Source organism: Haemaphysalis longicornis, unplaced genomic scaffold, assembly GCF_048455015.1.
Source record: "Haemaphysalis longicornis isolate Haplotype H1 unplaced genomic scaffold, Haemaphysalis longicornis Haplotype H1 scaffold_8, whole genome shotgun sequence".
In the NCBI taxonomy this organism is placed as follows: domain Eukaryota; kingdom Metazoa; phylum Arthropoda; class Arachnida; order Ixodida; family Ixodidae; genus Haemaphysalis; species Haemaphysalis longicornis.
The window spans coordinates 74,582,438-74,608,776 of record NW_027526445.1 but is presented as its reverse complement, the minus strand read 5'-3'; the positions used below and the strand labels follow the sequence as shown (position 1 = coordinate 74,608,776).

The window sequence follows — 26,339 nt, the reverse complement described above, 5'->3', positions numbered from 1 at the left end:
TTGATTAAAAGGCCTTTGGCACGCGAAGTGAACGGTGTTTGCTGCGGCATCTCACCCTGCTCCTGCTTCATATTTCTCATCAAACACATCTTCCCAGGTTCGTATTGTGGTAAACACCAAGTGCTTAATTTTGCACTGAGCGCACAGAGAGAAGACATTTTTCGTGGAGCTACGAATACACAGCATGGTTCAAGAAAGTTTCCAGGCTGTAGTCTATAACGCAGTTATAATCCTCATTCAAATTATATGTCTAGTCTACTAACCAAAGGAACCAGCTTCAACTTTTGGGCATATTCAGGCCTTCACGAAAGCATGCACACATACCTCCTCTTTTTCCCGCGCAGGAGCGGCTGCGGGGGCCTGCAGGGTGTCCCGAATGTCGGGCATGCAAATCTGCTTGAACTCGTAGGGACGCTCGAGGCACTCCAGGGTGACCACGTCCACGAAGCCTCGCGCCCGCATTGCCTCGCACGTACGCTGCACTTGCTCCACGCACGGAGAGAAGGAGCACAGGCGACCCCCTGCGGCGTAAAAAAGAACAGCATCATCAGCAAACCGCTGTGTACGAAACTGCGAATGTATGAAAGGAGCACGTGTTTCGTCTTCCTTTGTTATGGAGGGCAAACCTCCGTGTTCAAACCGATGAGTGTGTGTGTCCTAAAGGCACACTAAAGTATAAACGGGCCTGAATTTCGCAGGTGGCTTCACTGGTCCTTGCAATATTGAATTTCATATTCGTATGAAGTCTGTAACGCCAGATAATTTCGAAAGCTGAAACTACGAGGGCACCTTGAGCAGTCACAGTGGTTCAAGGCCTGAGGTGTTGCGCCACAGGCCAGGAAGCTGTACCTGTGGCGGTAGATGGCACGGAAGATTCTGTGCATAGTTGGACAAGGTTTTTTAAGTGCGATGCACTTCTTAAGCGACCCTGAACCTGCGTCCACCGGCGATGTCCGCATAGCATACCCACGTGGGGGATTGGCCAGGAATCTCCTCGTCTTCCTTGGCAACGGGGGGAGATGGGCGCGCGCTGCCTGGCCGCTGACATGGCACATACCCACGTGGGGGATTGGCCAGGAATCGGGCGTAAGAAGGGCTAATGCACCCGCTTAAAGGAGTACTGACACGAAATTTCAAAGCTGAGATCCGCTCTAGCAATCAAGTACAACGACAACACAAATAGGTGTCTGTGAATAAATGCATCTTTCTTTCTTTGTAGTTGTGTGTGTGTGTGTGTGTGTGTGATCTCTCTTTCGCGAACATTACCGAACCGCGCAAATTCAACTCGTGCATTCGCACTTTCACATTCTTCCCCTCGGGGAAATGCGGGGAATTTTTTGTAGCGTGAGCTTCACTGGCCCAGGTTGAGCAGTTTCGCGTGGACCCTGAAGGGCCGTGCTGCGCAAGCGCGAGGAGCATTGGATTGGATTGGATTGAACTGGACTTGGATTGGATTGGCTAAAAATAACCAGGTGAACCTTAGCTCACGCTACGTATATCCTTGCATAGCCGAGCTAAGCCACTGCTAATTCTTTTTGTTTCTCTTGGTGGTGAAAGAACCAGGCAAAACACAAAGCCTCCTGTTGAGTTAAAGACTCCGACGCGGGTGACTGTAGGCTCAAGGTGGTCAAAATGAAATCCTCAGCCTTCCTTTGGAACTTCGTTGCAGCCCTTTCTACCAGTGTAAGAGAAGGAGGAGGAGGAACGGCGACAACAGGTTGGCGGGGCGCAAGAAAGGAAAGCGCTCGTCAGGCGCCTTTTTGTCCGGCACTAGACAAGGCCCCTGGCCGGAGGGGGCTGCCGGCCGCCTTTCGGGAATCAGAGCGGTGGCCGCAGAGGCGGAAAAAAGGGAAAACCACCAGTACAACTCCGTAAATGGACGAGAGTCGCTCCGGCTGGAATTGGTCCCGGCTGAATTGGTATGACAATAAATGAGGAAACAGATCTACTACTTCTGAGTTTCATTCGGAAACATTCAACGTCAGAAGTACTTCTACATCCCCATAGCATAGCCGCCCTCCCAATTCCGTACAGGTAACACAAATTACGGTATACTCGAGGCTATCGCGTCGAAACGATCGCGGCCCAACAATCGACACGTGCTCGCCGCCGCCAGGAGCTCGCGGCCAACGATGACGTGACGGGCTAACGGCAGCGTGACACACACACCGGGCCTGCGTCCATTAGCGGCTCGGCGGGCGCGAAAGTGAGACCACGGCGGGGTGCGCGAAGAAGACGAGGAGGAGATAAGCGGAGCAGTGGCTGTCGCAACGTGACGGACGAGGGAGCCGCGTGGCCGCTCGAGCGGCAAACGAGTTCCGTGTCGCGCCCGCCGAACGACGTCTCAATCCGCGACGACACACGAGACCCCCAGAGCCACCGCGCCGATCGCTAATTCCGTGCAGCGTGTTGGACCGCGTAGGTGGAAAGCTTGAGCAGGAGAAGAAAAGCAGCGAAGAGGGAATTTTGCGTGCATGAATTCAAGTGCGTCGATTAGGCACACGGCGCGCTGGGTTGCTGGCTACGCACTGCGCAAGCTAGTGAGCAGGACGACGCGGGGCTGGATCCCGACGGCGGCCACTCTTTCCTTCTAGGTCTCGTTCAAGCGAAAAAGAAAAAGGGTGTAAGAAACTAAAGTGTGGCAAACTGTTCGCATGGCGACGCAGTGAAACATCCCCCTCGCGAGGGGCACGATCAAATGCAGAGCATTTCCGGGGGCGCACGACGTTAAGTAGTTTGCGTTACGTTAATGTTGTTGCACTTGTGGCAACTGCTGACGAGAGAGCGCTCGTCAGCAGTAATTTGAATGAGTCAAGGATATAAGGCGCGTTCGTAGCCTCCCATTCTGTGTCGGCTTTGTGGCGCAGTGGGTAGAGCACCATGTACATTGCGTTCCGCCCGCACGGTCGAAGGATCTAAACCAGGCGCCGGATAGTATTTTTTTTTATATAGTGTAGGGGGAGGGGTGCGGACTACGACTACGGACGTCAACGCGGGTGACATCGTGAGTTACTGAAATGCTCTGCATTTAAAAAAAAATGGCCGCGTGCGTATGAATTTCTCGCGCGTTGACGATCCCAACAACCTACGCGGAGCTTCGGCGTGTGAACTCCGATTTTTCAGTCCTACTATTGCGTCGTCAAATCGCGTCTGTATTAGGAGGAAGCGCGGGCGAGCGACCAGATACAATTCACACCGGGACGTACCGCGCAGTGAATAGCCGATCGCGGCGGCTGCGCAGTTTTCTGTCCGGCGAGAGCTGCCGCCAGCATAAGCTAGGCCAAGCATTTGTGACGTTATATGGCCGCCCTAGGAAGCGCCGTTACCCCTCCTGCCTAGTTCTCACTCCGTGCACTGTCAAGAGAGGTTAGTTAACATAGCGGGTTGCGTCCGCTGATGCTACGGCGGCGGGTTTCCTAGACACGACTGCGCATCCGCGCGCGGGGAGGGCGAGGAGGTCGTCCGTATGCGCGGGCTCGGCGAGGCGGGCGACCGTCCCTTCGGAACGAATGTGCACCTGCCCTGCCCACTCAGGCCCCGCCACCCACCGCCGTAGCGTTAGAGGACGCTAGCCGCCATGTTAAAACTCTTAAAGCGACAGCGAGAAAAATCGTCGACAGGCAGCGCTTCACCGAGGGCTGTGGGATACGCTAAGCGCTGCGACTGCTGCATGTATGGAGAGAGCGGAAGCTGCACAGGATGCAAAGAGGAAGAGGTTACCGTAGAGTACATGGCCGGGTTCCGGGTTCCGGAACGGGCCAAGCACTTCGGCCAATACCGGTGATCAGCGTCGTGCTCGTAGAGCTGAACTACGTTGCCAAGATTAACATGCATCTGTAGCCAACGACACCGGCGGCTCAACTGCGAACTGGAAGCACTATCCACGCAGAAACAGAAGTACAAAAAGAAATAGCAAATTCAAAGTTTAAAGGCAACAAAATAACAAAAAGTAAATAACAAATTATTAATAGCAGTGGAAGCAACAGCAAAAAAAAAGTGCGCCTAACGCGAGATTTGCATTACGGCGTGCACGGGAAAAACGGCCACGCCCTGCAATCATCCACCGCAGCGTTTACCAACCATGGGCGTGCCGGGGTTTGGATTTTGCAAAAAGGATGGGGGACCTTGCGATCGACTATCGTGATCCGCGTCACGACGTCAAACAATTTGTGCTTCAGCTAAAGTCGCCCACCTTCTTATTCAACGCCCGCCGTTTGTGCCTGGCTTTACGCTGATCGGAGGTGTTATCAAAAACTGTGCCCCGGACGCCCAAAGTCACCCAAACGTCTACGTTTATGCTGCCTTTTGTGCATTTAGCATTTTTGCATGGCTCACGTGTTGTGCAAAAAGCCAACGTTAAAACATGTACTACGCGGCAAAATTTGCGCTCCAGGTCATGCGGAGAAATCCCCCTTTTTTTGCAATGGCCAGTAATGTTTAGCAAGTACAGAAAATAATGGTAGCCTTATTAGAGAACAACTGATCCACAGCGTCGCCACGCTGAGCTGCTGTAACAATACCATATTAACCTCGCTGAGGCTGCCTTTCCCTGCGGAAAAACACTGCAGCGAGGGCGCAAAGCGACACCCACTGCCTCCCGTCGTTTCGCTTGTCGCTTCGCGCCCTTGCCACAGTGTTTTTCTGCAGGGGTTCTCACGTCCCGTAACAACTCACAGCGGCGCCCCAGCCTAAGAACACGCGCATTTGCATGGCGTTACCGCGTCGTTCCGAAACGACGCCCCTTTTTAAGAGAAATGAGCCCCAAGTGTGGTGTCGCGCTACACAAGCGAAACAAGAAGTGGCGGCTACGTTAGCCACGGGATGGCACTAGCCGCTCCGTTCATCATCATCATCAAGACGAATATCGTTGCTTTTAACTTTTCGTTGCTGCTGGGGCCTTACAGTAGTGCTAGTACTCGCTAATTTAGTTCACTTCTCCGGTCGATTTTTGAGTAAAAGTGCAAAAAACATGACTAATCAGAGTGCACACTTCGTTACATTAGGGTTAACCGCCGCAACGTTTCGTTACATACCGGTGGCAAACCCATGCGCTTCAATAGGGGGTGGCAATGGAGAATCGAAAAACTTCGTTAAATTCTAATGTCATTAACAGTTAATGTCATTCGCTTTGAATGACATTATATTTAATATCTGACAGAGGTACACGACCTCAACTCGAAACTTCCATTTCCTGTGTAAAATACGCATTTGAAAAGTACAATTAAGCCTTTATGTAACAAACCTCTATGTAACAAATTCCTGGATTTAACGAAGTTTTTCGATTCCCCATTGCCACCCCCTATTGAAGCGCACGTGTCTGCCACCGGTATGTAACGAAACGTTTCGGCGGTTAACCCTGATGTAACGAAGTGTGCACGCTGATTGGTCATGTTTTTTGCACTTTTACTCAAAAATCGACCGGAGAAGTGAACTAAATTAGCGAATACTAGCCCTACTGTAAGGCCCCAGTAGCAACGAAAAGTTAGAACCACCGATATTCGTCTTGATGATGATGATTAACGGAGCGGCTAGTGCCATCCCGTGGCTAACGTAGCATCCACTTGTTTTGCTTGTGTAGCGTGACACCACACTTGAGGCCCACTTCTCTAAAGAAGGGGCGTCGTTTCGTAACGACGGGGTAGCGCTTTGCAAAGCCACGGAATTGAAAGATAATGATGTAAACGCTTCTGCAGTATTTCTAAACGCTGTAACACCTTTAAAACAAATCAAATCAATATTTGAATAGAAAAAAAAGAGTATACCACTGTTCTCGGTGACACAAGTAGCGATCACAAGCCGAGACAAGACAAAAATGAATCCGTATTTGGGTAGCAGCAAGATGGCGGAGCTTTACAATGGCGGTTTTTTTTTTCTTCTTTTCTGTACAAAACAACATTCACGGAAGAATATAGATTTGATGGTAGGTTTTAGACAACGTGATCTTCAGTTTGTTATGAAACTTACTTGTTTACGATGGGACACCGCTCTCCAGGCTACTCATCCTTTTCGAAAACGAAAATGAGAACGTATTCCCCGATGTAATTTACTCAGCCAATGAAATAAGCGTCGAAAATCATTCGCTATTCCCGTGTAGCACCAAGCAAATGCCATTTACAGTTAACGCCATTCGCTCTAATGCCATTAGATTTGCCGTGTGACAAGTGTGACAGAAAAGCACTATTGCGGCAGCAAAGGTCCCCGTCGGGAGTTTTGCTGGTGTCAAGCCTTTTATATTTAAGTTCATATATAGTTAATCACAGCACTCAACGGCGAGGTGATAGTCTTTTGTCTTCACTTGAGCATTTGCGCCATCTCGCACCTTTTCTTGTGTTCCAGAAACGGACATAAGGAGATAGAAGCAAGCACCAACGCAAGCGAAACGACGCTGGGCATGTTATCAGGCTAGACACGCGACGAGACCATCCGCCTCGGTAGCGCAGTAGGCAGCGCGTCAGTCTCATAATCTGAAGGTCGTGAGTTCGATCCTCACCCGGGGCAGGCGGAGTGATTTTTTTTCTTTTTTTTTTTCCTTCAGTATATAGAAACTAGAGCGATAAGTAAAGCTGCTATAGAAATCCCTACAGGTTACGGGAGATAACTGAGCAAAAACAAAACAAAAAAAAAAAACGCCTGCTATTACATTCCAAAGAAGGCCAAACTTGTGTTCAAAGCAGGTTTGAACCTCAGTAGAGAGGACTCGCTGACTACCTTCAAAAGTCCCCATGAACAGCGTTATTGTGGACAGACTGCCCGATAGACGCTTATTGATTGCGTTTTTATTACAATAATGTAAAAAAGAACGCGAAGCATGCGTGGTTCTTGCGGAAAATTTGTCGGTACGATACAAGGTCGCCCAGTTTGACTTCCTCGTGATGCCCCATTCCTTGTGCCGCTAGCTGGAGCAAAAAAAAAAAAAAAGCAGCGCAAAGTGTTGACACTGTGGGCTGCTGTAGGTGTCTCCTATCAACCCTGGTCATACTGCCACTATTGTAGACATTCTTGCGAAATGCTCATTTCATAAGAACACCACCATTTCGTATTCGCACTAATTCCTCCCAAGGGAGAAGCAAAGCCATGTTTCGTTTTACAGGTCATTAGTTTCTTTTCTCTAAAACGCAGGAGCTAGCGAGCGTGATATGTACCAGGGGTTTAGGACGACACGCCCACCGAGCCTGGCAACATTTAGTTCACAATCCATAATTACTGTATTCACTTATGGGAAATTTGTGCGCAGCGCGAATGCAGTCTTCTCGGTAACGGTGCACAGCTGCTGCGTCTCAGCAAGTGGTCGCGTGATCAGTGAACGCACGGCGGCGCGCGCTACTCTGCCGTTATCTCACACCGCGTCGCCGCCGCCGAGCATGTTGTAGGAAATTGTGTTTGAACCTCCCGTGCGATTGTCGCGGTGGTTCGGATGAGCCACAAACGGTGGAAGGGCGTCTGGCGGAAGTGTGAGGGGGAGGGCGCTCTTCACGGATACGCGCAGGGGAGGCGGTGACATACTGAGCCGTGGCGACGGGCTGGAATACGACAGCTCAGCAGAGCGTGCCGCCCTCCTACTCACACGTTCGCCAGACGCTGCTCCTTCGTTTTTTTACGTCAGTTTTGGGACTGACGTCATACTGCCACGGCGCGTATACGACCACGGCTGGTCGGACGCGCGCGCGCTCGTCCAGACCGGCCGCGGTGAGACGAGACACAGAAGTGCGCTTTTCTGTCACGGCGACCGTCTCGGCATTCGTTCTGTCGAAACCGAAACTGGCACGAATAAAGGAGGCTATGAACAATTACGCTGCGATCGACCATCTAATGTTCCATCCTATTAGGGCTGTGGGTGCCTCCCAGCCCTCTAATAGGGCTGGGAGGCACTTACAGCCGCGAAAAAAAAATAACACGATTATTTCGTGTCAGTATTCTTAAGTCGTGAAGCTGGGCTTATGTTTTTGCTTACGCAGATGTCGCGAAATGAGCCAAATAAACCCTGAGCGATGCTCGGGCGTTTATAACCAAGCGGCCCTCCCCACACTCGAGCGCTGCAACTCGCATTGCTGTTAATAAAAATTCTTACAGCCAAGCTGCCTATGGGTAGTTTCTGAAATTTTCTGCGTCCAATCTAGCGGCAGTGCCAACTTTCCGGTGAATGCTCTGTAGCTCTCAATCTACTGTAGGTATCTTGAAAAAAAAAAATCATAATTAACTAGGCCACGACTCCGCGATTACGCCCAGTTTCATTTACTTATCGCGATTAGCTCACAGTGAACTTGCCAACGGTACGGAATATATGGCCACGTACGCACCGGGAGTGCCCCGCGTGCACTTCACTTCGAAGCGGAAAGTTACGTGTATGGTGGCAGGTGACTGTTTTGGTGCCATTTGCAGACCGAATCGCCATGTTTCTGTCGCCTCACATGGCCCAACATTCACATTTAAAAAAAAAAATCTATGGGGTGGACGGTCAATAGCTAGAGTACCGCACTGCCAGCGCTCCGAATACCCCAACGCATCGCGCGTCACGTGATCGACCGCTGGCGCAAGCGCCGCCCCTGCAGCTCCACGGAAGCTGTGCCGATAATGGCCGCTGTGGGGACAGAATCGGATGATCGTAATCGCGCTACGGTTACGATCATCCGACTCTCCGATCATCCGAAGGCAGCGGAGTCAAGCCGCTTCTTTCCCCAGGCAGAAGAATCGCTGTAACAGCGGTACCATCCTTCGAGCGTCTAGCAAACTAATTAGTTATACGGTTCCTAAAGACAAAATCCACCTTTGTTCAGTTTCAAAGAACTGGCCTTTGGTGACTCAATGAGCTCCATTCGGGCCATGAAGTGTTTTTTAACCGAAAGACGCGAGAGATATTAGGAAAGTTTTGTATTTCGCGCTGCAGCGGCGCATTATGGGCAGGAGTGATGAAATAAGGGCCAGCGCTAAAAAACTCACTCATCAGAGTGACTGTTAGCATTCCAGCGGCATGATCAAGCAGAAGTGATAGTCGCACTATAATCCATCCACCAGTCACGTGCCTTAGCGGTGGCCGCCAATCGCAAAAGCAAGATTCCGTGACGCCACAGAAAAATCGCCGTAAAGTGGCCGAAAAGTCGCCACTGCTTGGTACGTTTTTGTCTTTATTATCCCGATTATGTGTTGATGTTTACGAGGAAACTAGTATCATTGTTAATGGGGAAAAGCAGTGTACTGTTAAAGGTCGCGGGTTCGATTCCCGGCCGCGGCGGCCGCTTTTCTGATGGAGGCGAAAAGCAAAAACGCCCGTGTGTACGAGATTTGGGCGCACGTTAAAGATCCCCAGGTGGTCAAAATTAATCCGGAGCCCTCCACTACGGCGCGCCTCATCGCCTGCGTTGCGTCGGCGCGTTAAACCCTACAATCAATCAATCAATCAGTGTACTGTTAACGAACCAAACTCGTACTCCGTTCAAGGACTTTTTTTGGTGAAATGCCAAAATAAACCCAAGGCAATCTTCGAATATAGCTACGGCCCTGGTCTCCCAGCCGCTTTTTCTATGGCGTCTGTGTAATCACATGCGGCATAGGGTGACTGATAAAACGCAGCAGAGGTTCATGGGCAACGATACTGAAAATTGCTACACATCATCTTGGACATCGTATACGGCTGTGCACCTACCCGGAAATCCGTTGTGCAAACAAGCGTCAAACGCTTCTGTTGCGTTTTCTTGACCCAGTATTCGCCCATGCGCCAGCAGAAGCCGACATAATGCTCCATGTCCCTTGCCTCTTCCTTTTCCCCTATCCCCTTCCCCCCTTCTAATGTTTGTCCACAGCACATACAGCTTGCTTTTGGGAAAGGACGGACTAATTTATCACGATCTCTCGATTTTCCGTTTGCCTCAACCCTGCTCAAGGTGTCGCCATCTTGGCCGTTGTCTTCGGAGGGCGCCTGCCTAAATAAGTCGAGGGTAATTTATGCAAGCGGATCTTCCAGTCGACGTCGTTCCTCTTCTCCTGCGAGCACCTCCGATTTATCTGGCGTCTATAGGCGCATCTATCTTCACCCACCAGCCATTTCCAGCCCGCCGTCCCCACCCATTAAAGCGCCAGAAGAAGCCCCGGGAGTAACAACAGAACGAAGTAACAAAGCAAGGCGGGGAATTACGTCCACCCCGAGCGCAACCCCGGGATCGGTCGCGGAGCCAATCTTCGCCCTGCACCAACAAAACCAACCGAGCAACCAACCCGGCGAGCCAAGGACCTGCAGCAGGAACGTACTGTGGTTGCGTTGCCAGAGCTCCCAAAGGAAGGAAGCAAAGAAACGCCACAAAGGTCACCGTAAGGTTACCAGCCGCCAGCCACCGCTCGGGCGGCGTACAACGCCGCGTTTAATTTCCCCTCCCCCCAAAAGAGCGGGCAGTTATATCCACCCCGACTGCACGCGCTAGGTGCGCGCGCGCACACACACACACAAACACAGACCTCGCGAACTATCTCCAGCAACCAGGCCGGACAGGATCGAGCAGCTGCCGCAGCAGCAGCCAGCAGCAGCACAAGCGGGCCCGACGCCGCCGACGGCGGCGGCGGAACGTAAACGAAGGAGATGGCGCGGGGTCGCAGTCTCGGCTGCCCCAGCGTCGTGACCGGAGGGTGTGGCGGATGTTGTTCGGAGCGGCAACCGATAGGGACGGCGACGCCACCGGCACCGCGTGCGCTCCCCGGGCTGCTGCCATGATCGCCTTCTTCTTCCTCCTCCCGCCAATCCTCCCGGTCCTCTTAGCGCGGACGACTCGGTACAGTCTCCAGGAGGAGAGCGGACCCTTCTCCTCCGCATCGCCGTGCGTCAACTCAATCCCAACGGTGCATCCGAGGGGGAGGAGGGGCGACTCATAGTGCAGAGTACCGCACTGGCAAGAAGACTCCCCTGTACAGCCCTTCCCTGCGCAGGCAAGAAGAAAGAATAGTGTATCTGCCCCTGGACGAGACGGGGTCAGGCCATAGCCGGTGTGCGCGAGCTTCAGCACCGTCGATACGGGCAGACGCGGGCTATTAGCTGGCCTCCCCGTCAAAAACGCCCGCCTCGCCCGGAGCGGACCCCGGTTGCCTGCAACGCGTTCTTGGTCGGTTTTCATGCGCAAGACGTCCACCCACAAGGAGCAGGCGTGATGTCCCGTGGACCAATAACCTGCGCAGCTCTCGGGCTGCAACCGCTGCCGGCAGTTGTGCGCGACGTTAATTTGTTACACGTCTTGTTCGTCGGTATACTTTTTAGCTGTTCCTCGGTGTAGCGTACCCAGGTAAACAGAGTGCGCAGAAGACACGAGGTGTTACGAGGTCGCTGCCCTCGGCACCGTTGGCCCCTGGTCTTGTGCAACGGGAGTGTGGAGCCTTGAACATGCGTAGGGAAGGGCGCAAACCCAGCTGCGAGCACTTGCGCAAGGTGACCCATGAGGACGACGCTCTCTCGCCTTACGCTAATCCCATGTGTCGCTTAACTGCTTTACTGTGTACTGTGCAGTATACGGACTGCACTTCTCATAAGGAATGGTCCGTTGGAAGATCAGTATTCTTGCCGTAACACTCATCCGTATTGGCACTACAAGCGGATCTGTACTACAAAGAGTACAAGGGGTTAGTCAATGCATGCACGTGCGCTTTTAGTCTGAAAGGAAATAAAGCCTCTCTCTATCTCTTTCTCTTGCGTCGGCAACGGACAAAAGCTGCATTTGACCAATTACTCCAGAGGAGCGAACGAAACGCACTGACCGGTGCGGACTAGCATTTTCATTAAAGCCAGAGACGTGTGATTTCATCTCTGGCTGACACTTTCGAGGGGTGAAATACGAGGCCACCCCTGATTATTTTGTGTTTGTATTTACATATTCTAGCACACCTAACCGTCGCGAAGGCTATAGAAATTATCCGAGGAAATTTCGCTTGCTCCCACAGTGGTTTCCAAACATCACCGAACATTTCACACGTAGATGTATCAATTCCACGACGACGTCCTTGTGGTGACAAAACAAATGCCCCAGGAAAGGCTTTTCATTCAAAATTTCGGCGCTTCTTGGAACCAGAATGAGCGTTGTCTTTTGGAACGACACTGAATTCTATCGTTGCCACTTCACACAGCCATTAGGTTCGCAATAATATGGCTGATATGCACGGCAGAAGGTTAGATGGGCAGATGAGATCAAGGAAGTTTGCGGGGATAAATTGGTCGCACTTAGCGCAGTCCCGGGGTAGTTGGAGATTATTGGGAGAGGCCTTTGCCCTGGAGTGGGCGTAGACAGGCTGATGATGATGATGGTGATGATGATGGTGGTGGCTAACTTTCGTTAGAGGGAAATCGCGTTAGTGCCCAGACGAACCGCGCTTCAACGAGCGTATACCGTCGTGCACCGCGGAGAAGCGTCGTATTTTTAAAGCGAAGCTTTCTATGGCACACTGATGGCGTTGTTCGTCCAACCAAAACGCGCTGCAGAAAAGCCAACTTTACAGGATGCTTCTCACAAAACGATTATGAGGATAAGCGAAGGCACATGACGCGCCTTATAAGAAGAAAACGCTTTCCGTGGTAGGGATCCCTCGGTTGTGAAGCCGACGTCTATCCGATTGCGCCATTCCGAAACGGTCAAAGCGCAGTTTGGATTTTGGACTCTGACTTTAACTCAGGTTGGACGGGAGAAAGCTTCGTATTTTAGCTATCGTTCTCTTCAAAAAGAGGCATATATATATATATATATATATATATATATATATATATATATATATATATATATATATATATATATATATATATATATATATATATATATATATATATATATATAAGAGAAGAAAAACTTCGAACAAGGTAAAAGCACGATTGTGGCCTACGTTTCAGCAAAGAGAACTTGCTTTCCTCAGGGCAATCTCTCGCCTGGCAGGCAGGGTTTCTATAGGGGTAGGACCCCAGGTGAAAGGAGAGGGAAAGATGGAAGGGAAATTGAGCAAGCTGATTGGTTTCGGAGTGTGTCGGGGGAGAGATTGAGGGGCCAAGAAGGTTGTCTAGTTTAAGCCGCGAAGTAGGTCACACGGAAGTCAGCTGGTGGTTGATATTCGTGGAATTTTTGGACAGAAAGGATGAGAGGGTGCTTATTGACCCGCCGCGGGGTATAGGAAAAGGATCTCAGAACCGCCGAAAGCAGACCAGGCGGTGAGGGTGGGGTCCTTATCAGAAACTATCTGCAAGCCTCAGGTCAAAAGAAAAGATAGAGACGGGGGAAAACTAACTAGGTCAAGAAAAAAAAAAAGGATAAAAAAACAGGGAGGGAAACCACATAAACCCAGATACAAAAGAAAAAGCAATGACCCGGAAACTGAAATGGCACGTGTCACCCACGGCAACATTCCTGGTACAGGCCTGTCCTGAAACTCAAAAACGAAAAGATAAAGTTAGAGTGACGTACGGGGCACAAGACCACGCAGAGTAAAAAAAAAAAAAGGAGAAATTAAATAAATAAAATTGAATTCCAAAAGCAAAGGTTGGAGGCATGAGGGCGAGTATTAAGCTAGACACTAAGGAATGAAAAAAAAAAGAAAAAGAAATTAGGTGACCAGGTACAGAGCAGAGTGAACGGTCATAGTCTTTGGATGAGGTATATGCACGAAAATGCCTAATGCTGTATTCCCGGTGAATATCGCAAGGATTCCAAGTTGCCCTTAGACGCATTAATTCCAGCAGGTTCCATGGAGTTGAATTTGTGAATTAAGTAGGATTATCGGTATTTCCTGTCCCTAGGGGACTTCAAATTTGACTGAAGTATATATAACTTAAGGTCATCAAAATTGTGGCCTGGTTGGTTGAAATGCTGCGCTACAGCTATGGAGGATTTGCTAAGAGTATCTGCCCGGTGACCATTAAGCCGTAGGCTCATAGGTTGGCTCGTTTCGCCTATATACTGTTTGTGGCACATTGAGCATTCCAACATATACACAATGTTGGATGAAGTGCACGTAAAACTTGAATTAATCTTGTGGACATAATTACTGGCTGTGCTTTTTACAACGCAGTCTGTTTGCAGGTGCCTACAAGTCTTGCATCTGGGGCGGGAGCAGCTGGCTATGACTGGTTGCTTTGAAGGCCCTGTTTTAGCATGCACTAAAATATCTTTTAGATTCCTGTTTCTCCGGTAGGTAACCCTTGGGGCTTCCGGGAAAGTCTTTTTAAGTCGGTCGTTACTGGCTAAAATGGGGTAGTACTTCCGCAGTATATTGTTTACGTTTGGGAGGGCGTTTGAAAATTTAGTTATTAGGGCAGGTGGCCTGGCGCTTTCGTTTTGCCGCTGTTTCTTGAGAACGTCATCCCTTTTGAGATTAGACACACGGTGGTACGCCTGATCGAGCGAGCTTTCGGGGTGGTTCCTGTTCATAAGGGTGGCCTTGAGTTCGTCTAGGTGCTCTACGTAGTCACTGTCATCCCTGCATACTCTTCTAAGCCTGGTGGCTTGTCCTACAAAGATCCCTTGTTTGCAGTGTCTGGGGTGATGGCTTTTATAATCTAGGTACTGCTGCCTGTCTGTTGGCTTTCTAAAAAGCGTGGTTTTAAGTTTACCGTTGTCTAGAATGACGGTAGTATCTAGGAAGCTCACTTCTTTTTCAGAATACTGGCAGGAGAATTTAATAGTCGGATGCGAAGAATTGAGATGGGATATAAACGTTTCTAGAGTCGCGCGACCGTGTTCCCAAATCATAAAGATGTCGTCTATGTAGCGGAGGTAAACCTGAGGTTTATGCGGAAAAGAGCTTAATAGGGTAGCTTCAAGTTGCCCCATGAAAATGTTGGCATAGGTCGGTGCGAATGGAGTACCCATGCTAGTTCCAAAAACTTATATACATATATAAAATACAAAATACAAAAAATTTATATATATAAATATATATATATATATATATGTATATATATATATATATATATATATATATATATATATATATATAGATATATATATATATATATTTGCTTGACATGGCTCGCCAACGAGCTAAACCGTTGCCTGTGGCTGCAAAAACCGTACTTATTTATGTTAACAGAATTTTTTTACAGTTGTTTTGGAGTAGCAAGCCAAGCTCGCTGCCAGGCTGACCTCTCTTCATCATTAAAGGCATTCCCCCTGTGATTAATACAGTACACGGAATAAAACACTTCACCCCCGCGGAATTTCCACAATTTTTACGAAAAACCGCAACAGAGAAAATACGGACGTAACCCTGCCAGGGGCCACAAGAGGATGTTGCAACTAATCCAAGCCAAGCAAGAGAGGAATGCTTCAAGCTCCTACGCCGGCTCCCACGACTGCACGCTATTGCATGTAACAGACTTACCTGCAGTTTATGCCGATAAGAAACCCTATCCACACAACTGCTCGTTACTGCATCCGCCACGGCGGGGTTAGCTAACCAGTCAAGAAACAGGGCCTCAAAGACCGCCGCAGGGGTCCTAAACGCTGATTATGGGTGTAGCGCTGTTCCCTTGCCTTGACGAGAGATCTAGGGCACGATGGAGTTGCCGAGTGCAATTCCTGCCCGTTTTCTGCCCCAAGACAGGAAATATGTGGAAACATTAAACCAATCACCACAAAACACTTTACCATCGCTGCCTAAGAGACAGTTGACAGAAGCGCAAAAGCTTTATCACATCAAAACTGCGTCAAAAGCTCGTCAAAACCTTTGGTGAATTTTGCGTCCAATCGATCACCAAACCTCCAAAGACCCCAATCACAAGCGAAGAACGAACCCACGCGATGGTTTTTCGCGCACTAAGGAAACGCATCTGCGAACGATTTAAATTTATATTACCGATACGCGGTCTATGCGATGATAAAGGTACACTGCTGCACTCCTGCTCTGTGATCGATGCGTATACTGTCTTATCTAGAAGCGTTCATTTTTCGCAGTTTTAAAGTAACCGTTTTGACGCAATCGAATCCCGGTTTAACGCACGCGTTGTGTGTACAGAGATCTTATACCAGAGCATTTCGGACGGCCAATCGGCCTATGGGAAAATGCAATAATTTCTAGAGAGGACGCCATCGGTCCAACTAAGAAAGCTCTCGCTCTAAAAACACATTCCACAGACCAATCCTGCCACGGCTCTTGCAGAGAAGACGTGGAGTTCACCTATAGGCCTTTGAAATGATATTCGTTGCTTACCTATTTGCTTCTTTCCATTAAAAAGCTACATGCACAGTTTAATGTAAGTTTTTTGTCATAGCCATGCAAACATCGCTTACGAGTATATTGCTGTTAATAGCGCCACCAGCGCACCTAGCCGAACTATACGGATCAAGGTATAACATCTTGCGGAACAGCGCGAACTAACAAGGACAACATAAGAAATCCATTAAATCGAGTTGAAAGTCAGCGCTTGTCCTGTTCACTTCTTTCTTATTGCGTCCCTGTTAGTTCGCGCTGTTCCGCAAGATGCAAGTACACCAACTAGCCCAACTCGCCACCCTGCTACAGACTCTTTGCGTTAAAGCTAAAATCATCCTTGCCAGGCAAGCGCGTCCTGTGTTGAAAAATCCCGGAGAACAGAAAAGCATGTGTGACGTGTTACAGCTGCCTGTCGATGTTACGGGTGGGGTGAGTGGTCGGATAGTAAAAGAATTGCACAAGAAGTTACACGATATACTGACATTGCAATTTCAAGTTTGCGAAACATTCATTTCACGGCATCAATTCTGCGGTTGCTGTAAAGCGCAGACCGTGTAATTGAGACTGCCATAAAAAGACGAGCCTTAATTTCTTTTCTTCACTTTGAAATTCAGTCAGCCCCCAACGCGCGCCTTGGTACCCACGCTATAGCTGACAACACAGTTGTGACTGGACAGACATACTGCTGCATGTAATCGCTTACAGCTTCTGGTCGTCACGTATTGACAAGTCCTTATAGTGTTTTCTTGCGCATTAATGGAGCGTAAAAAGAAAAAAAGTTAAAGCCGTTCTACTCAATGTGAAAGCTGTCGGAAGTGCAGAGCATTGATTCGCCATAATGGGCTGTAGCGCCGTTATCCGCTCACTGCTACGAGCCAATGCAATTCAAATTTCCCGCCTTCGCAGTGCTCGCGCGTCCCCTGCCTGAAACTGCGCCAGCGGGAGTTCTGTCTTTTTGTGTTTGCTTTGGCCCCCGCACGTGCCGGCGTTGCACTGCCACTTTTTTTGCTTACTATTGCAAAAACTAACCCAATGAGCGTTCCTAACTAAATGAACGCGGGCGCTGCCGGTGAGTTACGTATATTTTGCATCAAACGTACCTGCAGTTTTCTTTGCGCTAAACAACGGAGATGTATGACAAGCGCCAGCAGTTCACGAGTTTCGAACGCTTATGACTATATAAACCGCTTGGCTTTCGACGCCTTTCTGGGTTGCGTCGCGACGACAGCCGCTACGACGGAACCCCGTGTGGCTCTACTTGGGTCCAGCGAGCGATCTACGACGAGAAGGCGAGCCCCTAAAGTGCTCTGCACTTAAAAGAAAAGAAATGCCGTCCTTATATTGCGCCGACGGCGTGTCGACAACCACCACGACAACCCACACGGCACATGTCTACATAACAAGTCAACACGTTGGCTAGTTTACGTCCGCTTCATGCGTTTCCCCGTGAGACTGCCAGATGCGAAGCAGCTCGCTCGCGAAATCGCTACCCAAGGAGCTGCAAGCAGTCGATGCGGTCCACGCTGCGTCTTCCCGAATAACTACGCGCAGCTACTACCATTTCCCGCGGGCGAAAACGCTTTTTCCTATTGCTACGCCCCTCAGCTCGTATTTCGAGCTGTCTTCATCTCACTGCCGGTGAGGCGAACTCCACAGCTGCGTGTGTATACGGGCGACGACGCGGGTGGCACTCGCATCCAGCTTCTCGCTCCGTTCGTGACCAAGATGTCATCGGCGACAGCTTCCGTCTCGTTAAGCACACGGGAGGGCGCAGCCGAGCACGGCCCCAGACGGACCATGATTAAAACAGTCGGCCGAACGGGACCGATCGAACGAGTAGTTGGTCGACAGCGTAACTAGCCCGGCCAGCGAACGACGTGTGTAGAGATGTAGTATACGGGAAGATATAAAAAACAACACAATGGTAAAAGAAAGCCGCCTTGGCCGTGTTTTCTGTGTTTTCGCGCGCTTTCATTTGCTGCGCGCGGTAGATTACCAACGTGTGCAGAGGTGGTGCACACTGCTGGCACACGTGTGCGCACAATTTACTTCCGTCACTGAAGCGGCTCATTTAAACGGTTACAAGCCCAGAAACAGTCACTCTGTGGATGATACGCCGGAACGAATTCGCGCAACGATATGGGAGCCGTAACTGCCAACTAGCAAATTAAATGCAGGTTTCCCGCGGAATGAACAAAAATCGAATTCAACCCGGTTTTGCGTACGCTAAAGAAAGAAAAAGGATTTATCAGAAGGATTTTTTTTTTTCATCCGCTTCTGATAGCGCATAAAGTGCGCAAGGGAGAAGCCGTTCTATACGCTAGTGCCACTAGATAAAATACAGAGTACCGTCACCGAGGCACGCAAGTGAGCAAGTGCGGCCATTTTGGTGTTTATCAGTGTTTCCAGACTTCCGCTTCTGCGGCTTCACCTCTCACTTTGACGAGGTCTTTTGCAAACAACACTGCTGGAGACGCAGAAACGCGGCATCTATGGAGATACTTTTGCAGCTGAAATGCTGCGGAGCGCGTTATCTCTAATTATCGTTCGGAACGACGCCAATCGCGCGCAACCACAGAGCAGGGAGGACAAGCTGAGAGTACCACAGTTGACCAACAGAAAACGCATAAACCACAAAATGGCGGTGCCCATGAACCGTCGCAGTGTAAACAAATGTCACGTGATGCGAACTGACCAATGATCACGACTGCGGCACGGAACAATAGGAGAAAAAAGTGCCGATACTCTGTAACCATATCTATAGTCACACTAGTATACGCATATCTAATTTTCACTGAACTCGCACGATTGGAGGTAGGAGGCAAAAAGATGGCGGTGCATCGTTTCATTTATTGCGAAAGTTTGACACCTGCTCGCTTCGCTGCAGCTGTCGTCGAAAGACGAAAGTCTGCTGCCGTCCATGCCTCGTTAAGCCCGTTATACGAGGTGCGAATTTCGCCGGCGAATTCGCAAATGCGGCGCCGTTCATGCGGCAGAAAAACTATCCATTCTCGTTGCTGTTTGAAACTCGTTGCTGTTTGAAACTATCCATTCTCGTTGCCGAATGTTTGAAGCAGTCGAACTTCTCCTGTGAACGTCGCTTGTTATTTGACAGTTTTTCGCAGCGATGTAAACGGGAAAGTAGATCGTTTTGCCGCACGAGCGGCCCCGCAGGTGCACGATTTCGCTGGCGAAATTCGCACCCTCGTAGAACGTACCTTTCTATTTCGCACTTGGGAAATAGGAAAGCGAGCCAAAATGAGAAAGAACAAAACGGAAAAGAGCGTATACCTTGTAGACATTCCAGTTCAGTGATTGCCACTATGCTCGGGTGCAACTTAATAACGGCAACGGCAGTTGTCGCTGTGCCTCATCACCGCAGCCGGATGTTGCTCCGCGCGGTGCAATAGTGCGTCACCGGGAATATTTTGAACACTGCACGAGCCGCTTTCGTGCTTTTTCGGACTTAATATACATATAAACTACTCCAGCGACGACAAACAAGCGACGTGAGACAGGCAAGACAATATCACGCATTCATAGCAATCTCCAAAGCAGACACTTGCCCATTCCACCCCCAAATTGGAAACGGCAAAGCTGGGTTGCGTCAGATCGTTGCACTTAGTGGAAGAGGCTGTTGAAGGCGCGGGTCAAAACTGCCCATCCGGACAGTGCAGTCTGCATGGAGCTGTAGCTAACTCTAGATAACGAATTGTGTGGTGTTCGCCGCACTCTGATGCTGCCGAAATTGCCGCATTGACTGGGAAGCCATTGTAAGACAATGCCAGTATACTCCGCTAGGATGCACGGTCGTAACTATTTCTGCTTTCGGTCAGGAGCTGTTCCTGAGGTCCACGGCACAGAGCTGACTAAAACGACAGAAGCCCAGGCTTGTAATCGCGGACGATCGCCAATTTTCGGCCCGGCCTTTGTTCAATGGCGTAAAGGGAGTAACAGATGGGCATAAGTTCTGGGGCCGCGGTAAACGTCGGATGGGATGTCTTGAATTTGGTAGATTCGTGGTATATAGCAACAGCGCCGGAAAAACCAGTTGTTACCGAGCCATAGGTGGAGAGAGAGAGAGAGAGAGAGAGAGAGAGAGAGAGAGAGAGAGAGAGAGAGAGAGAGAGAGAGAGAGAGAGAGAGAGAGAGAGAGAGAGAGAGAGAGAGAGAGAGAGTAATAATTTATTGGTGACATCAGCGCCAGCCTAAAGAGAAGCTGGCGGTGCACGGTCATTGTAAGTTTCGCAAAGGTAAATCAAAGGCAGCTGCTGTACTGTCGGTAAATGCGCACACAGTGTCAAGGTACATTTGAGGCTGCATCGTACACCAAATAGGAGGACCGACCACGTCACAGGCGTGTCAGTCGTGTTCACTTGCGAGAGCAGTGAAACGCGGTCATTATGTCGACAGAGGCTGTCATCTTAACTGTGGAAACTTTTACGCCGGTTACCAAGCCATGATACCTAATAGGCACGTACCGAGCGCAAGACAGACCACCCATGGGTTTGGTTAGCCCTCGTGAGGGGCGCATACCAGTGAAAAATGTGCACGCTTATTGCGGCGATGCCAGACATCAGGCGGAAACCATGGCCGGATCAGCCATCGGTTTCAAAAGGAAGCTATCTGCATTTCGGAATTTCCAGAACCCCAAAACTGGTCTATTATTGCGCCTATTATATAATTACGTGATTATGTGGTTTAGGTGGCCTTTTATGTGATTCGTACTAACACCGAGACCGGTGTAGGAAGGGCGAACAGCTGCAACACAACTTCTAATTCAGGGGCCATTTTTTTTCTCTCGCAAATATCAGCAAAAATATTTCGAGACAGACAAACCACTTGCCTTGCACCAGTCTCAAAAGCTTTAAAAATCAGCCAATCGCAGAAGATGTGGTAAAATATAGACGAGCAACGACTTACGAAAATTTCAAAGCACTCGTAAACCCTAACTAAAATGTTTTTTTTTTTCTTTTTTTTTTTCCCCAGCTTCGTGAGAATGCGGGAAAGGGGAGAAAGAAAGAAGAGCCTGGAACTTTCGAAATCACCAGCGGCCAAGCATCGTCCGCGGAAGAAAGTTGCTCCTCGTTAAGCCTGCGTTAACAGCCCGGGCGTGATTAACGGCAAAGCGGCGCAACCAGCTCCACAAAAGCAGATTCCTATCACGGAGTGAAGAATCACTGCGGCAAGAGAAAATGGCGTCGTTACGGGGAACGATCACTCCCGTTAAAGATTACCACTCAGGAACGCCGCGTTCGCCAAGGAAAAGAGCCCAGAAAAAAAAATGGTGTGGCGGAATCGGGAGAGGGCGACTCAAGATATTTCGGAACGAGTTAAGAACGGAGATAGCTCATGTACGGTATCACTCCGCCTAGGCGGCGGACCCGGCTGACAACGAGCGCGCGCGTTTTGAAACAAGATTACTACGAACGCGTGATTTCGCTTGCCTTTTCTCACGTAGTTCGTCCTCGCTGCAGTCATTTATAAGCATATTAAGTCCAAAAAATCACGGAAAAGGCTCGTGCCACGTTTAAAATACACCCAGTAACGCACTGCTTGCGCCGCGCGGAGCAACATCCGGCTGCGGTGATGAGGCACAGCGGCAACTTCCGTTGCCGTTCTTAACTTGTACCCGAGTATACAAACGTTTAAGTAGCGTATTATATTCATGGGCGGTTGTGGCCATAACTACACCAGGGTGGCCAATCATGCTCTGGTGAGGGAGTGCGTTACCGGCAGTGGTCGCCGGGATCAGGCCGCACCCCAAGCATCATTCTGCAATTCAATCAACACGAGGATTTTCCTCTTTTTTTTAATCCAGTGGGAATGGTGCGGCAGCGGGATTCGAACCACGGTCCTTCTGCACGCGAGGCGGATGCTCTACCTCTACGCCACCGCTGCGAAGGCAAGATAACCGCTGGTCATTAAGGGTAACAGAGTGGATCCTTAGAGAAGGCAAGCGTGGCAGGAGGCGGCAGAAAGTTAGTTGGACAGATGAGATCAAGAAGTTTGCGGAGATAAATTGGTCGTAGTTAGCGCAGGATCGGGATAATTGGAGATCCATGGGAGAGGCCTTTGCCCTACAGTGGGCGCAGATAGCCTGCTGCTGCTGGAGGTGGTGGTGGTGGTGATGATGATTATACAAACGTTTATTCTGAGTCCGATAATCGAGCATCGGTGTACACAGTGAATTTAGGGAATTTCAACTACCACTTCGAACCACCCAGACAATTCAACCTCTGCATTCATACGTTCCCCACGGGCTGCCATCAGTGTTTCGTGGTTCATCCTAAATATGTATTTATGGCTTACAGTGTTCCCCTTTACTTGTGCTGTACACCGACCATTCCCTCATTGCGCTGTTGAATTTCTGTATCGTCAAGCAATTACTCGCCCACGTTTGCCCAGGGCACCCCATCGTCCTCATTTGGTTCCTAATATTACTGTTACAAGGCAACAGACGAACTGCTGCGACACATTGAAGCTCGACTGAGTACGATGACGTTCTGAATGGTGGCGTAGCCCGGTGTTCGCTCGTGCTGTCATGGCCGTCCTTTCAATCACCGCTTCGTCAAACATGGTTCGTGCCTCTCCTCCTGCCACCATGTAATCATGCTTTCCGATTATGCCATACAATGTTTCTAAAAGTGAGACGAAATCAGTGGGCCCCGCTCGCCCACCTGCCTACCTGCCTGCCTGTCCGTCCGTCCGTCTTTCCCACGATTCAGCCGCTCTGCCAAAAGTTAAAATGACGTCTTCAACGACAAGTTTATGTACCGAAAACTTTCCCAAACCACTAAACCTGCATGGAGACATTTTTTTGCCAATTTTCTCAGAAAAAAAGGAAACACTAGGCATATTTGAGGCAACACAAGAACACGCAATTGAAATCTACCTTGCTATTTTAAATAAAAAGACATGGCTGCTTGCTTTTTGCAATAGCAAATAAAAAACGCGTTTTAAACAATGTTTTGACACGGCAGTACAAAAAAGCACTAGCGCGCAAGCCAATCGTGGCAGGCGCATTCCAAGTCTAATAGTTACGAAAGGTTTCAGTGGATGGTGCATGCGCGAGCAGCGGAATGCGGTAAAATTGAATTGACTTGAGCATGGATTCCCAGTTTTCATCGTCGAAGATTCGAGACGGGAAAGGAAGAGCGTGAGGGGTTAGCGGGAAAGAGAAGGTTAGCATTTACGCGGCAGACAACCATCGCCTTTCAACAACATTCGAAGCGAAGTCAGCAGACACCAGGCTACGTCTTGTCGGCGCCAATGCCAGCCGTTGCCCAAGCGACAGTTGTCCCTGGACTCCTCCGGAGCATACCAGCGCCTTCCAGGAGCCTTTGCTCACACTGCCAGTTGTTCCCTTTGTGCCACCTCTCTACCGGCCCTCTAAATCCCGGAATTCTCCGTGCGGCCCAGAGACGCCTCCCAAGCGCTTTCCTCTGCTGTGCCCCGCGGACCTGCCGTCCCCGTTCCCCCTTCTCTTACGCTGGGAGGAAAGGACGCAACGAAGTAAAAAAATTCAGGGGAGTCGTTACGTGTTGACGCGATCCCGTGATACGTTAATTTCACGCTCTGAATCTGCACTAATAAATCCCCTTTCGGCCTCTGGACGCAGCCCTCGGTGAGAATTGTGCAGCCAATGAGATTGTTGGTACCACCGCACACACAACAACGGATCCACCACCATGGTTCAGCAAAACGGCCCCGTACGGCCACATGAAAAAAGAAGAAAAGCATGGGGTCATCGACGGAAACAAGAATTATTTAATGCTAGCCAAAAAAGTGACCGAGCGTAAAAAAAATCAAGAAAAAAGAAGGTTTATAGATTATTTTTCTGCACAATTGACCAAGAATTCTTTTCCGCGAAAGGAGTACGAAAAACAGGTCGAGTGGAAAGGCGCAGCGTCGAGAACTGCAGCAAATGAAGACAGACGGATGAGTGGATTACATTTGTGTCGACTGACCGCTACGGCTCGCACGAAACATCCGACGGAGTGCGGTAGTGGATAAAGGGGAACGGGACAAAAAAGCCGGAAAAGAAGTTAATACAGTCCTGTCCAAGATAGAGGACTTGGTGAGGGGGGAAGGTGGACTGAAATCCATTAATTGGACATCCGGAAGGTTGCCTGAATTTGTGAAGGGCAAATTAGGTTGTTTTTTTTTTTCCAAATGAGTCAAATCTACCTGAACAGAATTTCTGAAACAAGCGAAAATTTGCGACCGAGCCTAATGCAACGGTGTTGAAGCCATTTAATGAAATGTTTTACATGTCAGCTATAGGGGAAGCTAGCTTCGACAACGAAATTCGCATCAATGACCCTTCGCGCAGACGAAGAAAACCACAGCGCATGCGCGTTCTCCTCGGTGAAATCACGTCGCGCACGTCGTGCGCTCGCGGCGGTAAAGGTCCACGTTTTCCGCAGCAAACCAAAACAGCACCCGACAGTTGTTAAACCGATCGCGAAGTCGAACAAACTAAACACGGGCGGATATTGTGTACACACAACGCACCCAAGCAAAGCACCGTACAAGGCGACGACAGCTGCGGAACGTGGAGCGAAACTGGCGAAAGTTGGACAGAGTGCGGGGAGAGGGGAGGGAGTAAAAACGATCACCGTCCTCTGTAAATTTCGGGGCAGAAAAACGGATGGGACTATAATTGGGTGCTCGGCGTCCTCAGCGTTCACGTTTCCCTTCCCTCGTTTTCACTTGCGCCAGACTGGGAGAAAACAAGCGCGATTCGGGCAAAGCAGACACGCAGTTTGCTCGACTATATACGCTCGCTTTCTGCTTAACGACAGGATCGCTCACGAATCAAAACACAACACGGCCGACTTTGGAAAGCCGGTCAAGCAGGCGCACGTCGCTGCACGGTAAGCACGTAAGCGATTAAAGACGATAGTCTTTATGGCGCTGCTTAAACGCAGAAATTTCGGTGTCTGTCTGTCTGGCTGTCTGTGACTCGATTCAGCCAGCCGGCCAAAGTGAAACGAAGTACGCGCCGTAGTCTTATATACCCACTGCCGAATCTAACGTCTAAGTCCAGTAGCAATGTTCATACTTGTCAACATTGTTGAACAAGAACAAGACATTATGCAAACATAAGGCAGAACATCAACACATATGTGATATTTGCAGTGTGCCTTTATATAAAAAAATTCATGGATTTTTGGTTTTTGCATAACAAATGAAATACTACCTAAACTGCGGGAAGCCGTCACCTGCTGTTGCCCTTGCTACAAAAACTCCTGGGGGCATTTAAGAAATCAAACTGCAACAGCAACGAAAGGTTCCAATAGGTTGCACGTTCCGCTTGGAACGCTCATGAAGCAGGCCAACGTAGTTGTATAGACGTTCAGTAGGGTGCCTCGATTCACGCGCGTCTCCGCCATACGGCAGAGCTGACATCGAGGCATTCGGCGTAAAACAGTGTAACGCGGTAAATTTAAAGTAAGTTGAGCGAACCTCCTTCGTGTTTACCTTGGGAAAAGCGCGACGGGAGAGGAATAGCAAGAGAGTTGAGCGGGAAAGAAAGCGAAAAGAGGCATTTACTCGGCAAATGTTAGACGAAAGACGACATTTCCTACGAAAGGTGCACATACGCGGCCAGTTTTTGTTGTTTTCTTAGAAGAATCTGTGAGCATTGTAGACAGTGTAGTGTGCGTGCGTGTTACTCTGAACCGTGCCCCACAGTCAGCGAATTCGTTGCCACATGCTCCCGCCTGAACGATTCGAAACATACCTTTTCAGAGCGGCCAATTCAACGTCGGTTTGTGCTACCCACGACTTAATTAGCGTAGTCTAACGAATAACCCAACTGCGCCTGCGCAACGCAGTTTCCCCCATGGCAAGATGTTTCTAAGGCTTAAGGCATGAAAGGGCTCGAAATTTAGTTTAACGGAGAATGACGATGAAAAGGAATCACGTCCAGCACCTTTTGGTAACCCGTATGAACAATCGTCAAAACAGTTAACGACAAGAAAAAAAGCGGATGTCGGCTTACGCACATTGCGCCATCTTAGGCAGCGGACGGCGCATCATCGGTGCCTGATCATAGGCGCTCATGAAACTCATTTTCTAGCCTCGGCTGACCTATAGCGCACGTGCACCCCATCATACACTATCATACCCTGCCCCACTGTGCATAGCTGGCACCCGCTTCTTTGTTGCTG

The 26,339-nt window shown here is 49.5% G+C and overlaps 1 protein-coding gene and 1 non-coding gene across 3 annotated transcripts in view; one reads left to right on the top strand and one right to left on the bottom strand.

Annotated features, from left to right (window-relative positions):
- The window catches only part of Trmt61 (tRNA methyltransferase 61), a 150,705-nt gene that overhangs the window by 5,442 nt on the left and 118,924 nt on the right, over positions 1-26,339 (bottom strand). For both annotated transcript variants that reach the window (XM_077682085.1, XM_077682084.1), the window contains exon 3: positions 325-521. In XM_077682085.1, coding sequence (XP_077538211.1) covers positions 325-521 — 197 coding nt within the window. The remainder of the gene's footprint in view (positions 1-324; positions 522-26,339) is intronic.
- Trnam-cau (transfer RNA methionine (anticodon CAU)) lies at positions 6,426-6,498 on the top strand. The gene has a single exon. It is a non-coding gene; the product is annotated as a tRNA-Met (tRNA).